This window comes from Limulus polyphemus, unplaced genomic scaffold (assembly GCF_000517525.1).
Source record: "Limulus polyphemus unplaced genomic scaffold, Limulus_polyphemus-2.1.2 Scaffold740, whole genome shotgun sequence".
Taxonomy (NCBI): Eukaryota; Metazoa; Arthropoda; class Merostomata; order Xiphosura; family Limulidae; genus Limulus; species Limulus polyphemus.
This window is the reverse complement of record NW_013666350.1, coordinates 46744-64027: the sequence shown is the minus strand read 5'-3', so window position 1 is coordinate 64027 and position 17284 is coordinate 46744. Positions and strand designations below refer to the sequence as shown.

Here is a 17284-nt window from a genome sequence, read left to right as displayed (position 1 = left end):
CTCTCTCTCTCTCTCTCTCTCTCTCTATATATATATATATATACATATATAAGTATATTTCTACGTGTGTTTGCTGTGTTTTTATCAAAGTTGTAAATCAACAAAGCTTACGTCTTTCTATCGCCAGTCAAGGAAGTTTTGGTTTTATACCATTTACTGGAATGTGTTTGTATATTTTTATGTTTTTGTGTCAATGGTGTGTCATATGAGGAAGACAGAGAGCACTGGTTTATACAATAGAAAGATGAATACTATACTGCTTTTACTTAAGCTCAAATTCACATTTATCATCAGAAACGTCATTAAATAACGTTACGGCGCTTTCAGTAAGACGCAAAACATATTTCTTTTCGTAACTGTTTTGTTGTTTACTACAGCTTCTCTAAGCCAAGCTTTTACTTGCAAAACGATCTGACTGTGTCATGTGTATCAATACGTGAATAAATCAAGCGTGGATAACAAACGCTTTTCGTTCTGGAACTGTGAAAGAAGTTAATTAAGACTGTTGTGATTTCCAGCCTACGCATATCTAAGACGAGATGCTGCCCATAAAGACACCCACCACTTCATACTGTGAAAACCAAACTTTTACAGGCTATGTTTGTGATTAATGCGATGATACTTCATTATTGAAAGTTAAACTTGGGGTTAATTTTCCCAAATCAAACACTCACAAGCGAAACAATTTCCAATTTCTAAATTATCACTAAATACTAGTGATTTTTGCCACTTTGTTTTTATGGTTGAAATAATTGTAAAATTCAATTAAACAGTAAGGTACTTACGTGTGTATATTTTCTGCCTTTTTTTTTATCTCTAATGAGCTCTCTTGATTTGTTGGCTCCAATAGTGTCGTTGTAAATGGCGTTGTCGCTATTATATATCGTTGGTAAACCCTATGTTATCAATCACCACAACATTTTTTTTATACCAGAGAATTAATTAACAGCAGATGAATTTCACGCTGATATCTTGTACGATTATAACAGAAAACATTAAGCATAAGCAATAAATTTTATGTATTAAATTTTAAGCAACAAGACATTAAAAATATACGCTTTAAAAAAAAAGTGATTGTACTGAGTGGGCAGAGATGTTTTACTTTCTACACTTTCATGTGTATTATTTATATTTAAGTCTTTCTGTAATCGACTTCAGTCAAATTCCATAAATCGTTGTTTTTTATTATTACTCACTATTACCATGGTATTTTTTTTTGCAGGAGAGTCTTATATTCACAATTTATGTTTATGGACAAACATTGAATTCCAGTAAATATACCGGTAATGTTTACTGTTTCTTTTAAAAAGAAAGAACGTCTGATAAAATTTCAAGGACATTGGTCAAGTCACACATTAAAAATTTAAGCCTTTTTTTAGTAGATATTTCTAGTTACTGCATAGCAGGGGTCGTGATAAATAAGGAAGAAGCGTTTTTTGGAACTATCTGAGTTACATTATTATACTGGCTGATCAACGAATCATGCCAAAAATATTCTTCAATAATAATGGTAGTCCTTAGAGTCTGCAGTTAGAAGATATTACGAAGAAAAACGATATAAAATCTGTACGTGCTATAATGATGACTATCCTATTTTTATACTTGAATCTGGATTGGACTGGGGAGAGACGTAAATCAAGTGTTCGAAGTATTTGGATCATCTGGATTGGATTGAGGAGAGACGTAAATCAAGTGTTCGAAGTATTTGGATTATCTGAATTGGATTGGAGAGAGACGTATGTCAAGTGGTTGAAGTATTTGAATTATCTGGATTGGATTGGGGGAGACGTAAATCAAGTGGTGCAAGTATTGGGATTATCTGGATTGGACTGGGAAGAGACGTAAATCAGGTGGTTGAAATTTTTGGGGTGTTTTGCTAACAAACGGAAAAACACATTCATAACATTTTCGTCCACATCCAGGAGCAATTCGAGCTAGTTTAATACGTTAAATCTTGATGAGTTAATTCGATTGAAATAGCCTGTGTGATAACACATAACTTAAGACCTTGGGCGAGGAGATAAAAGCAGAGAGTTTTGAATTTTATTTAAACTCGATAACCAATTACAATTTATTAATTCGAACCTTGCACGTGAGGAGAATTAAAGTGTAAGGTTTAGTTGGATATATATGTGTTTTCTACTTTTTGTTCCGTGTTTGGTTTGTTAAACACAACCAATGGAATCAATGAATGATTCTAAAGCGAGAAACTTATACAATGAGAACCAAGTAGATTTACTGAACATATTAATCAGTTTAAATTTCTTACGTTTGTACTTTGGGCTTAGAATGTCTTAATCTGAAGTGTACTTCTTAATCAAGTAATGGCTTTTGTCCTCTTTGCAAATAAACTTTTCCGAGTCATCGGTGTAGAGCATTTGTGTCTCTATGTAAGATTGAACAGGGATTTTTGTATTCTTAACTTTGATATTATTTTGTTGTGATTGTACTCACAATTTTTTCATCGGGTTTTTGGCCCGGCATGGCCAGGTGGTTAGGGCGCTCGACTCCCAATCTGAGGGTCGCGGGTTTGAATCCCCGTCACACCAAACATGCTCGCCCTTTCAGCTGTGGGAGTGTTATAAATTGACGGTCAATCCCACTATTCGTTGGTAAAAGAGTAGCCCAAGAGTTGGCGGTGGGTGGTGATGACTAGCTGCCTCCCAGCTAGTCTTACACTGCTAAATTAGAGACGGCTAGCGCAGATAGCTCTCGTGTAGCTTTGCGCAAAATTCAAAACAAACCATCAGGTTTTTTTTGGTCACTTGACAACATAATAGTGTCTGAAAACATGTAGCTGTAGTCATAAAAGTAAATATTTTCACTATTAAATCTTTCAGAGTCCCACAGAGGCTTAGCGGTAAGTCTGAAGGCTTATAATGTCAAAAACCGAGTTTCGATACCCGTGGGGATTACAGTACAAGAGCCCATTGTGTAGCTTTGTTATCAACAAAACAAACAATCAAACAAATATTTTCTCAAATTACAAAATATATCAACTCTTTCACTGTCAAGTTCATGGACAAACAATTTTGCAGTGAAAGGTTTTTTTTTAGATATAAACACATTAACATTTGTAGTGTTGTATAAATATTTGTATCTTGCTTATAACTTGTCACATCAGCATAAATCTTTAAGTTGTTAGAGATAATTGCGTGAAATATTTCAGGATGACTGCGCTCTCATATAATAACAAGCATTAAGTAACATAATTGTTTGTACATCTATTTCCAAACTATGCAAATTAATATGCACAATTTAGGATTTTTTAATTAATCATAAATGCACTGATGCAATTAAATATCAATTTTTCAGAACATTTACTTAATTACACATATATGTATTTATAGCAGTGCTCTAGAGGGTGTTATATATGAGTTCAATATGACAGCGAAAAAGTAAATGAACAACATTTTCTATATATGGACTTAAGTCGCCTTCAACCATTAAATGTATGCATTTTATAGCTATGTTTTAAACTTTTAGTGCCCTGGTGATCAAAATAACGTTTTCTCTTCTGTTTGTTTGTTTAAGCGTAAAACTGTACAATGAGTTACCTTCGCTATGCTCACGGCGGAGATCGGACTCCGAATTTTAGCGTTGTAAACCTCATCCTTACCGCTGAGCCACGGGGGGGGGGGTTGTCTTTAAGTGTTCATATTTTCTAAAACGGTTTTAAAAACCGAAATTTTATTAGTTATTTTCGAGTTTTCTTATTTTATAAAGATACATAAATCCGTGATGTTACAAACAGAGCAGAAATTTTGGTTAGGTCTAAAACGTGTGACAAAATATTTCGTGAATATCCGGTCATTGCAAGTCTTATACTAAAAGTTTCTAGAAATAGCATTTTAAATTGACCTTCCTGCTTCTTCATCTTAAATGTTTCTTACAGCCAGCAAGACTTTTCCTGAAAATACTTTTTTATAGGATACTTTCTAGGTTATAAGGTCATGATCGTAGTTATTAGTTAATATATGTAATACCATATTTCAAATCTAATGAAAATTATCAGAAATATTTTAGGTTTAGGAAATATAATTTTGTTATTTTGTTTACATGACATTGCTTAATACTGGTAGAGTTCTCTCCGATATTGAAAGTCATTTTTTCAAGAATCCTAGTATTTATCAAAAGAATAAGTTGATACCATTCTTAAATGCGGAACATGTGTTTCATATAAAAAACGCGGTTCGTTTCATTCTAGCAGTGATGGTGTATTTTTTATGTAATAAGAGTCTATAGAAATGGTTAGATGTTACAAAGATGAACAGAATCGCTGTTTACACATCTATCAACTATAAGCTGACTCTGAAACTACAAACCACGCAGCCATGATGGATGATTAAGTAACTCTGGTTTGTTTAAAGTTTCAGATACCATCCTAAAGTTTGCTTTCGACAAGGTCCATATTGTACAAAGCTGCTTCAAACACGGCCTTGTGAAGTTCTATTTCATGCTTAATATCCAGTTCAACTTTTAATGCAATTAAGTGCACGTAGAAACGAACATGGACCTTCTGTGATATATACATTTATAAAGTAATTTGTTAAAATAGATGTATTTCGCTAGCAGCGTTTCCATGCTAGACCTTCTGTAATATATATATATATATATACAGTAATTTGTTAAAATAGATGTCCTTCGCTAACAGCGTTTCCATTAATGAAAAAAATACATCAAAAGTCCATTTGTGTAATAAATAAAAATACAAATTTCTACCACACCTACTTATATTTCGTTGTGCATATAATAGCTCAAATTATGCAAATGAATGTTTGAAGCTTAATGATAATGATCAAAAAGATGACAGTAGGAAGTAACTTGTGGTTAGTAAACATAACTATCAGAAACTGATTATTATCTGTGTTGTTCAGCAGACAGCCCAATGTGGCTTTGCTCTAAAATATATAAACAAAATCAATGCTGTCCACAAGAAACTAAGATGGGTTGATAATACGGAAAGCGATTCATCAGTGTGTCCTCTGTATAACAATATATATTTGTTATTATGCAGGTTTTATGAGGCAATGAAACCTAACAGTATCGTTACATTTCTATTCATAGTCATAATTGGATGTCTGGTTTATGGTTACTAAATATATTTTATTTTCCGTCTTACAGCGATAGATGGTCTTTGGACATCGTGGTCTTCGTGGTCAACCTGTGGTCTAGACTGTAGACACCATCAACGTCGAACGTGTTCCAACCCTAGACCAGCTAATGGTGGTCGTTATTGTGAAGGCAAGGACTTAATGACAGCCAATTGCACAGGAGGAATGTGCAGAGGTACTTTTGAGTCGCCAAGTGCATTATTTAGCAAATGCTAAGTTTTTACCATATTATTTTTATTTCTTACAACCTTTGAAATAAAAGGTGAATAATAAATATTATACAAGTACGTTTACATCTAGAAAATCATTATCTGATATTCTCAAGTATTATTTTTGATTTATTTGATTATAGTTTCAAACACTATATCTCGATTGTCTGTTATTGGTGCTCTTGATTTAGTAGAAATAAGAGTATTCGGAGTGGTTGGATATAGAGTTTGAAGTATTTCTCAAGATATCAGAATATATGTATCAGGTATATTGAAGCCCTTTACGACAGTATGTTTTGGTGACTTTTTGTGCTGTTCCAATTACAATAACCCATTAATTATGTTGTTCACGCGAAGTTACTTCGAGTGAATTTGTATAACCACACCAAAGAAATTATCCTTTCATTCTTGAGTAAGTACAATAGTCTCTTAAGAATGTATTCAGAATTGTGTAGGTTAGAATGCAGAAGGATAGGCACTATTATAAAAAAAAAACGCAAAAAAAACAACAACACATTTTCCACAATTATCACAGAAAGCGGGTGGACAGCATTTAGAGTATACATAGGGTAAAAGACGTGCAGAAGAATGGACAAGTTATATTTAAAATATTTTGAAAATGCAAATCAGCAAGTCACGTGACAACCACAGCCAATACAACGTAGAATGACTTGTATAAGAACTAGATTTTGACATTGGCTTTACGTAGACAATGTGATGCCCCTGAAAATGTATTGCTTTTGGGGATGGTATGTAAAAACTCTTTCCGACGCAAAATATTCATAGACTCACATCATAAGCGTGAAAAGAGACGAGAAAAAAGTCGCACCTCAGCTGTGGTAAGCAAAATGTGTTATTTGTAACAGGTGAAAATCCACGAACACAAAAGTCAGTAGCAAAGCCGTCCACATGTTGCAGATAATAGTATGCAAAATAATCACAAAGGATCTCTGATTGGATACGAGGTTATAGGGCATGGATTCACCAAGATAAAGCTTTCAGTCATACCTCCTGTTCAACCGTCGCATTCCTCAAGCAGCTGGAAAATAAAACAGGTATTCATGTTATTCCATGTAAAGACACATCGGTCAAGTCGCCAGACGGAGCACCTATAGTTTCAACTCAAGTCAACTTTATTCACATACTAGATAATGTTCTAAATAAGTAATATATTATTAACTACAATCAATCTAGTATATGAAAACTAGTATAAGCTACTCGAGGACTAACAGCGTAAACTGTCCTTAAGTTAACAGTGATAGACTAGAAGAAAAGCAGCTAGTCAACACAACCCACCGCCAACTCGTGGGCGAAGCATTTACCAACGAATAGTGGGATTGACCATCACATTATAACGCCCCCACGACTAAAAGAGCGAGCATGTTCAGTGACGGAGGTTCAAACCGCGGCCCGCACATTGCAGATCGAGCGTATTAACCACCAGACCACGCCAGGTCAACAATTGTACGCTTGCACTGTTGAAACGAGTGCGGGAAATATGTCGTCCTCGTGCACTAGATAGACTATGGAAAACATTCAGGGAGGAAAGGTGTGCTTTAGTTTGTTTGTTTTCAATTTCGCGCAAAGCTACACAAGGTCTATCTGCGCCAGCCGTTCCTAATTTAGCAGCGTAAGACTAGAGGGAAGGCAGCTCTAAAACCAACTCTTGGGCTACTCTTTTACCAACGAATAGTGAAACTGGCTGTCACATTATAACGCTCCCACGGCTGAAAGAGCGAGCATGTTGGGTGGGACGGATATTCGAACCCACGACCCGGAGATTGCGAGTCGAGCTCCCTAACCACCTGGCCATGCCGGGCCGGTGTGCTTTAGACATGATAGATTTACTACGGATCTTTTGCGATGGAAACTGTGCTTCAGGGCTATAGTCAAGATGTACGGTCGTCAGATATAGCATGACTGGCCTTTTTGAGGTTCCAAAACAGTTTTACTGAAACGTATTCAACCTCTGTAGAAAATCGATTTATTAATGATAAAACAATGCAATAATTACAAAGTCAAAAGTTATAGCCCGAATCAGTTGGTATGTCGGAAACAAAACTTTAAGCTGATCTCAACGAGAGTTGCATGAAAAAAAAAGACAATAATGTGAAAAATGTTCAGTCATTATTTCATAATTTCAAGTGAATTGCGTTTTAAAATGGAAATATTTACTTAACTTTGAAAATAAGTACTGAGATCCGGAAATTACATTTAAATATAATTAGTGGGGATGAGTGCTTTAGTGAAAATGGAATCGAACTGACTATAGAATAAAGAACAGAAATTATCAAGTAGGAATCATACAATTTGTGCGTTATTTTTTTGCAATGTGGAGTAAAAGAAAAAATATTAAATAAGCAAATATGAGAAATAACCATAAGACAGCGTGTCATAATAAAATGGCATATGTAAGATGTGAATGCTCTCTGAAAATAAAACATAAATAATGTTTTGTAATGGGCTTTTACCTGAATTATTTTTATAACTTTTAGATGTCTCAGAACTATTTGCAAGCAAGAAATTGATTATTTATATAAGATATAGAAGTATTTAAATTGCAAAAGCTTACTTGTGCAGCTCCACAATTTTTTAAACTTGTTGAATTTCTTTCTTTAGGAAATTAAGACAGTTTATATCTGTATAGTCGTAATTCCAATCAAGCCTACTTTCTGTCTCATTTGATATGACCTAACTTACACTATCTGCCCTTAGTGATATGCTCTTTGAACGGAACACTAAATATCTCACTAATTAGTGACTCACTTTGATTCTGTCGCAAAAGATCACTCGAATTTAAATCAGTTTTCAATATTTCTTGATATTTTTTAACAAACACGCTAATATATATGTGTGTGTATATATATATATATATAAATAAATAATTCTTGTTCAAGCTGACTTTAACATTTTCCATGGTTTTATTGTTTCCAGAAAAATGATAACCATGTTAATCAAAAACACTATAACAACGACACACTTGTAGCACACAGTTACAAATAATGATAATACAAACACTTAACTTACAGAACAACACAATAAGCATTTGAATTACAAGAGATAAGTTATAAGCAATACTAAGCTATCATATGCTGCTGCGCACGATTATCAATTAGTCATATTATAAAATATATTTGGTCCAGCTATGACATATTTTGGACTCCCTGCATTCCACTGTGATTAAATTAAGACCTAGGACCCTACAAATATGCTCATCTTCAACAATATAATCAGATATGATAATTATGATCTTGACTAGACTAGATTTGTAGAAAAACAGTGCTCATGAAAACCAAAACCTGAAACGAAAACTTTAAGTGGGTCTAATGACACTTAATAATTATGATCTTGACTAGTCTACATTTGTAGAATAACAATGCTTATGAAAACTAAAACCTAAAACTTTTAATAGGTCTAATGGTACTTAATACATCCACTTACTGGAGAAGATTTTAAAAGTTGTAGCTCAGTATTCAATCCCTAAAATCTGAAAGTAAATTCTAGAATGAAACCATTAGTAATGATATTAAGTCTAAAAAAAATGTTAGGAATTATGATATTATTAAAGCTGCCTGTAAGCCCACGTGAGGGTTTAGATCTAGGACACCTAGAATATTATCTGGAAACACATGGTCATTTATGATAATATTTATCTCGCCTAGGCACGTGACTTTCTGATTAAAACGTTCTTTAGGGAATACATTTGCACAAACATTTGATATGTGTGGTGTCAAATGAACACATTAAGTGCTAAGACACTTAATGAACTTTGACATTTACCTAACTAAACTCTAAAAACATAGAGTCTACGAGCAAAATGTTGATTTCGATTCCTTGAAAATCTTTGCCATAGTTGAATGTTAATAACTCTAATATAAAAAGGGTAAATTGTGGCACAAAGTATTTATTACTACCACCGATGTAGAAATTAGGGTGCTGGTTAAAAGCTGAAAATTAATAATTCAGAATAAGAGTCTTAAACAGACGAGTTATATATATATATACGAACTCAGATAATTTCCTAAGCAAAAATATTTTCTTATACTAACTAATTATTTAATTTTTTTTATTTAAATACCTGAAATGTTGTGTGTTAGTTCCTCAAACAGGATAAAACAAAACTGTTAAACAATATCAGCAGACAGTATCACAGTGACGTGTGGCTTCTCATATTTCTGTTAATCTTCTAAGTTAGCCTTCAATAACCAGATTCACCACGTGATTCATTTTCTGCTTGACTCATGGGCAGAATTATATTTTGTAAGATTTACAATATCCTTATCTTTGTAACTCTAGAAACCCAAACCCTAAACGACTGTGTTAAGTGTTGTTTACTTGTGCATCTTGGGTTGCATGTTCTGTTGAAACTGAAATGAAATGATGTATTCGTATATACACAAGCTTAAGTTTCAAAATTTGTGAAGTTTGGTTTCGTATTTAGAATTTCATGCAACGAAAAGGAAACATTAGACATAATATTACTGTTTTCCAGCTCACGTTTAATACATAAACCCACATAACTGGTGGAACAGTTTGGATATTATTCATAATAGCACAAAAAACTGTTGCCGGAAGAAAATTCTACAACAAGATTTTATGACAAACCTAAATCGTTATTTACTTATGTTATATTTCTTTTTTTTATCAGCTGGTCGAGAGTCAAATAATCTCAGGTCATATGGTCAAAGCCGCAGCAGAGAAGGTGAGTGAAGTTATAGTGCGTTTTCATGTGATTTTTTTCTTCTACAAGCTTTCCTGTTATATAACTCAAAACTTCTTTTTTAGGTTAATGTAAGCAATTTCTTGGGATTTGTATTGGACTGAAATATTTGTATCCGAAAATGTTATAAGATGCATAATAATAATAATGAATGCACCATGTAACTTTTTTTTAAAACTTGCATCTGTCTACGATCGTAAAAAGGAGCTCTAGCCTTATTTCTTTATCACTGCTAACATTATACAGAAAACCATTACGTCAACTGTCCTTCATAGTTTTATGATAAAATCTATCACTTGTCCCACGACCACGCTGATCACAGGAAAAGCCTCTCGAGAAAGGAATAAGGAAACTTAGAGTGGATCTTTAAGGGGAGAAAAAACATATCCGGTCTGAGACGCCGCAAAATAAATCGGAAATCATGATAAAGCGAACGCGAAATATGAACTCGAAACGGTTTTTTACCTAATTTGCGTCACGTAAAAAAATAATTTTAATTTAGGGAGATATAACAAAAACTAGTCTTATGCAGCATTTAAGCCATTCCGACTACTAACAATTACTATTTTTCTATCATTCTAATAAGCTCCTTTCTCTAAGTAATGAACTGATATTAATGTTTGAACATTGCTAATACAATCGATTTAAGTGATTGGCTATATCTATATATACCTGTGTGTGTGTGTGTGTGTGCTTTTCGACATCTCATCTCCCTTGATGAAACTACTTGTAATTTATTTCACCTTTCATTTTAGTTAGATATATATTTATATATATATATATGTGTGTGTGTGTGTTTGTGCTTTTACAAATCTCTTCTTAAAACTACCTTAATTTATTTCACCTTTTACTGTAGTTGGATATATATATAGATATATATATTTGTGTGTGTATTTGTGCTTTTATAAATCTCCTCTCCGTTGATAAAACTACCTTAATTTATTTCACCTTTTACTGTAGTTGGATGTATATATAGATATATATATATTTGTGTGTGTATTTGTGCTTTTATAAATCTCCTCTCCGTTGATAAAACTACCTGTAATTCATATAATCTTTTATTGTAGTTTTATGATGATATCTCCCAGTGGTTCAGCGGTAAGCTTGGGAGCTTATACCATTAGAATTCGAGATTAGATTCTTGCTCGGACACAGTTTTTCGCTAAAATAAAACAGATATTATGACGTAGATATTGAAATGTTTTCTAATGAAACTTTGGTTGCACAACTTAATGTCATATAATCACACGATGTAAAAATATCAATTATTACTCCGTGTAATTCAACCGTTTTGATAAGAATATGAGTGGATTGAATGAAATGTATTTGAGAATGTTAAAAGTTTTGTTTTAACTACATTTTACTAACATTTTATATATGAAGTTGTTTATTTACTATGTACCGTAACTAATTCGGTTTATGTTATTATTTTTCACTCGATATGTAAAATGTTATAACTTTTGCAGACAATCGTTGACTAACTAACCTACATGTTTACTTAATCCTTAAATCAGTAGCTAATAATATTGTTAGCATTCTTATATCTTTTAATATGGCTACTTTATTTAATAGTTGGTATCCACTGTGCTTAGTCTTTTGTTATCAAGTCTACAAAATACGCCGTTTTATGAGAATAACAGCCTGCCAGAAGATCAGACAAATTCATCTACATTATTAATCACTGGAATAATGGCGAGCAACCATGCACGACATACGATTATTTTGCTTTTAAATGTGATGACTGGCCTATAAATTAAAATCTCAACCGATTTGAAATATAAATGAGATAGTTAAAAATGACATTTTAGTCATTTGTATAAAAGCTTTTTGGGCTCGTGATTAAAAATACATTTTAAAAAATCACTTTAAGGTATCAAAGTGATTTTATGATAATCTTAAGAGCTGTTAAGAAAAATTACTGGTGATTGCAGAAGTACCGATAAAGGTTATTCAACACTCAGGATCTAAGACACTTTGTCCATACATTTTCACATCTTTAAGGTCAATTATAATTTTGTGTTTTGTTAAAGGCATCAAGGTTTTCTAAGAAAATAATCCAAGCATCGCTTGCATAAAAGATAGAATGCAAATGACCATTTATTTCAAGCTAATTCCTATTGGATCATATATATTATATAAAATTTGAAGTTTCGCAAGTAAAGTAGTTGTTTCGCACTAATGTTTGTTTTCAAGTACATTGCAAATGATGTGTTGGAAGGGGGAAAAGGTATAGATAGAGGGCGTTTGTAGAGTTCCTGATTTTGATACGTGGAATTCAATCTACCGAGACAGAATGGCAATATTTTTACCTCAACTAAGATAAAACTAAAAAAAAAAGTTATTATTTATCTTTTCGTTTTTGATTATTTTTCGTTCTGGTCAATAGATAATTCAGCAACCGTGTAAGAATCAATGAACGGCTAAATATTTCATCATTATACCGTGATGAAGCCTGATATTTTCTGTTTTGTTTACAAAGTATCTATAGGATGTTTAATGGTGCATAAAGAATCTAAGAACTTGAAACTATGGTTTTCTAAACTTAAACTTTAATAAAACAAAATTTCAAACTAAAATCATCTTTTGCACCACTGATTAGAAATCCGATTTTCTTGAAACAAATAAGTCACACACTTGGACGAAACATTTGATAGTTTATCGAACATATATTTCTAAATGTCAGTTTTGAGATGATTATTGACACTTTGCGTTGGCTCTTTAGGCTTGGAAAATTTAATTCAAGAGTAAGTGTGTTAATTAAACCTATAAAGTTTTAGATGTGTGTTTGCGTATAAATGCAGTTCGCCAATCATTGTCTGGTGTGGTCAGTTACTTTTATTGCTACCTCCCAGTGTAGACTTACAACGCTAAAATCCGGGTTTTGATACCCGTGGTGGGCAGAGTACAGATATCCCATTGTGTAGCTTTGTGCTTAATTACAAAAACAAACAAAACTTTTATTGCTGCTAAGAAAACAATTATAAATTTAAGTGTGGTACTTCAGGTTTAAATGCCTATGCCAGAATCTTGTTTACTGTTATTGACTCTGTATGTTAAACTACTTACATACCAAAAAGGTTATTAATTAGTATTCTCCGTTTTTAATTTTGCTTACCTCTCTCTCGTCTAGAGTAATTCAACATCCACTTTTCATAACGAAACACAACCCTATTTACAAAACATTTTTGATCACTAAAACAAATAAAGTGATCTAAGATATGTATAAATTCATACGTTAACCCTAATTCCCGGAATCTGACGTCCAGTGGGGATCCATTCACACTAGTAAGGATATTAAAGAGCTTTTCCTACAGGATTTTCCTACATAAATCCTAAAGTTGTGAATGACATTTAATCGGAATAGGGATGCTCTACGCATCCAGACTTCATTATGCTCTAAGGCAAAGAAGGTTTAGCAACAGAAGTATAATTTTCTTTTGAATAGGCACTGCCTTGTCAGCGTAGATTAATGTTTAACTGCAGTGATAACTTCTTGACGTTGCTTGCAGCGATATACTTGTATTGATATTAACTTCCAATCAGAGCAAGACATGTTCTAAAAGCGAAGCTAAAAATCAACTTGGCAACCAGCATAGCTAATTAAATATAATTTTCTTACGTTTCTACTTATAAAGATTAGAATACAGTATTTCGTCAGTTGGATACTCTTGCTGTTAACGACATTTTCGGCAGTAATCCTAATAATATCTCACGACTGTTTTATATACCTGTTAAAGTGCCTCAGAAAAATATACTCGTTTAACTCAATGATTATAGTATCTTCTTAGCTGAATAAACGTATTAGAAATTATTATTTTGCTCTGTATTTTGTGAAATAACTAAATATACATACATTATTTTTCGCATAAAATAGCCCCAAATTATTTATCTGTTCGCGTATATAAGCACCTACAAAAGGAAGTTCGGTCGATTAAATGTGCCTATGTTATGGAATATAGATGAGGTTGTGACAGTGAGTGCCTTGTGCTGTGTAGTGTAAATAAGCTAATATATGAAATACGGAATTAGTTGGACTAAACTTCTTTGTTAGACCCAATGAATTTTTCATGTCTTTTTTTCCTAAAGTCCAATTACGTCATTGTCTGTTGTTTGTTTTTTTAACAGGAATTAGTTTTTCAGAACTTTGACTGGTTATAAATTGAGAGCAAAATGCATTCTTTTCTCTTAAAACGCCGTCAGAGAAAATCATATCCTGTAACAATGTAAAATAACATTGCAATAGCTTTTGTATCACCTTGAATATATATTTAAGCACAGAGACTAATTTAGTTATCCACTATGCTTTAATGTATAGTGCGTAGTATATTCTTTGAAATAACCCAAATAAGATAAAATTTAGTTGATTGTGCTTGGGTAAGTGTAAGCTTCCCAGATAAGTGTGTAAATACATTCATTGCTAAAATAACTAGAGCTTTTATTGTTAACTGACTAACTCATTAGGCTTAATTATGTTATTATTATTTATGAATTTATTGAAACTGATTGTTTTTTTCTCTCTTAGTATAGGTGTAATTATAAAATATTATTTACGGTTATCGTTAAGTACAAAAGTACACCTAACTTTATTGGGTGTGATTTAGAATCCTTGAATGTGGCTCTATAAAACGAGGTCTTACTAGAGATAATAATAGTAGTATCGTATTAATTTGGTAATATACTGACTAAGTAATGTTAGCGGTTAATTAAACTTTCTCATTGTTTTCGCCACTTAACTACTGGAAATAATTCATTAATTTACTGTATCAAATAAAATAACTTAAAGTAAAACAGAAAACTAGAAATTTGCAAGAAGTGCGTGAGGATTACAAATATATATATGTATATATATATATGGTATCACGTTTACTAGCTCTTAATTTATTATGCCATAACCTCCGAGTTTCACATCTCGAATAAATATATGCAACCTAATAATACCTTTTGTATATGCATTTAGGGACACAAACATATTTATTACTCTTTGTCCATCTTTTATCCAGAGTTGAACCAAAAGGAGGTGGTATGCATTTCCCATTCTTCTTAGCTGCCTCATAGTCCATGCTCCATTGGTATACATTACCTCACATTATTACTTAGTTCAACTAAGCGCCGTTAGAGGGAAGAGGATAGGTTTTAATAACGCTTGGAGACAGCTTGAATGGGTAATAAAGAAAAACTTTAATATAAGGTTAACATAACAAATGATGACAAAACCTTGTATATTTGCTGTTATGTTAAACTTATATTAAAGTTTTTCTTCATTACCCATTCAAGCCGTCTCCAAGCATTATTAGTCTCAAAGTGGGTTCCTCGTCATCGAATTAGGATAGATTTTGTTTCGCGAATATTAGAGTATACATATATTGATCTAATTCTGTACGAAGGTAAAAATATCCTATCAAGTTGCTTAATTTCTACATGGGTCAAGGATGCAATAACAAGTAGGAAATATTATACTTTCTATAAATAAATGCTAAGTAAAATGTATAGTTTAGTTATCCCTAGTTATAATTCAGTTAATTCATTTAAAATTTATCAATAAATGTTAACTGCAATATATCTATAATTTCTTACTATGTGCTATCTGAAAAATAGAATATCCTTAGCTTGGGCAGTATTTGAAACTCTGAAGGTATACGACATGCAGAAGTACAGTCTACAAATATATTTCACTGTTAGATGTTTCAGACCCTTTCTGGTACACAGTTAGTAATAAATTAAATAATCATCACACATACAGGTTATCGACACAGATCACGAACTTATCTCTCTCTCTCTCTACCTTTCATCTGAACGCCCACGATATGAAGTGATTGATCGTCAAGCACACGTGTCGTGATATTGCGTTGTAGAATGTTTACTGGACTGTAACGTAAGACATATACCTTAATTCACACAGCTGTAAATAGATTTAGATATGGAGGTCTTAATAAACGTATTGAAAGACTTTTATTACAGGAAGCTCTGAAACCAGACCTCTGTCAAACTAAACAGATTGTGTGACACTTTTTAACATCAGGTGTATACAGTTAAAACTTTTGGATTTACAATACGGAGTAAGAACTAGAAATTCTTACATCCACAAATAAACTGACATTTTGAGAGTTACAGGAATTTGTGCAAATAATAACCTCTGACCTTGAAGATGAAGCGCTTATTTCAGCGCTAATACAGCGTCCAATGAGTAACAATGATAATGATATATATATATATATATTTCTTCTCTATATTTTGTAACAATTATTTATCATATAATTTTGTGTAACTTGTAATTGTTATGTCTCACTTTTCCAGTTTTTCCAGCAACAACAAATGCCAGCATCGCTCTATACATTGGACTTTTTGTTGCTTTGGCTGTGCTTCTGATGATTTTGATCATCATAGTGCTTTATCTTCGCCGTTACAAAGGTAGAGAAGTTTCCTTCCGAAGCACTAGGGATACAGGTATGTTACTTCTCTATTAAATTTTTTATGATATTCTAGTGTCCTTCGTACACATCTGTTTATTGTTAAGTAACTCATTTAACCAATAATGAGAAGGGATTTAGCTCCTTTAATGACCAATGATCAAACCAAGCGTATGCAATTACTATATCATATGTATTTATAGATGAGAAAACGTTTGGCACAGTAACAGTTAAGTCATAAGACCCATGCTGTACGCAAGACATCGTTGTTTCAGTAAGCACCACAAAAGAGATGCAGTAACTAACTATTGTTTAAAAAATCTTTCAATAAAGTTTTTTTTTTTTTTTGTAAAATAATCATTAAACATGTATAATTTCAAATAATAAATTAGGCGCAATTTCATAATATTTTTCACACGCTAAATTAATTCAGGTTACTATATGGTGAGTTAACAAAGAATAAAAAAAACATAAATATTTCAATAAAGAAATCACTTTTAATCCTACAGTTTATACAGTAGTCGAGATACGCGTTAATTGTTTACGTTTTTGTGGATAATCTTAAAGAGTTTTAAAGAACACAATGATAGTTATTTATGAATTGATTAGAACTATAAATATCTATGTTTCTATCAGACCCTATAACGCGTCTGAAAAAATGTATCAAGTATAGGTTATGTGTGAAAGACTTTTCTTTTTTGAAAACTGTGCAAACTTAAAGTATTTAGTATTTAATCTGAACACCATCTATACGGCTCGTGAATTAAACGGCCAAATCAGGATCTGAAGGTTCAAGTGTAGCCATTCCCAAGGGATTGTTTGTTTGTTTGTTTG

At 32.6% G+C, this 17284-nt stretch overlaps 1 protein-coding gene across 4 annotated transcripts in view; it reads left to right on the top strand.

Annotated features, from left to right (window-relative positions):
• Positions 1-17284, top strand: part of LOC106460278 (netrin receptor UNC5B-like) — an 80724-nt gene that overhangs the window by 43462 nt on the left and 19978 nt on the right. For all 4 annotated transcript variants that reach the window (XM_022386953.1, XM_022386955.1, XM_022386954.1 and 1 more), the window contains 3 exons: positions 5125-5289; positions 9972-10025; positions 16338-16487. In XM_022386953.1, coding sequence (XP_022242661.1) covers positions 5125-5289; positions 9972-10025; positions 16338-16487 — 369 coding nt within the window. The remainder of the gene's footprint in view (positions 1-5124; positions 5290-9971; positions 10026-16337; positions 16488-17284) is intronic.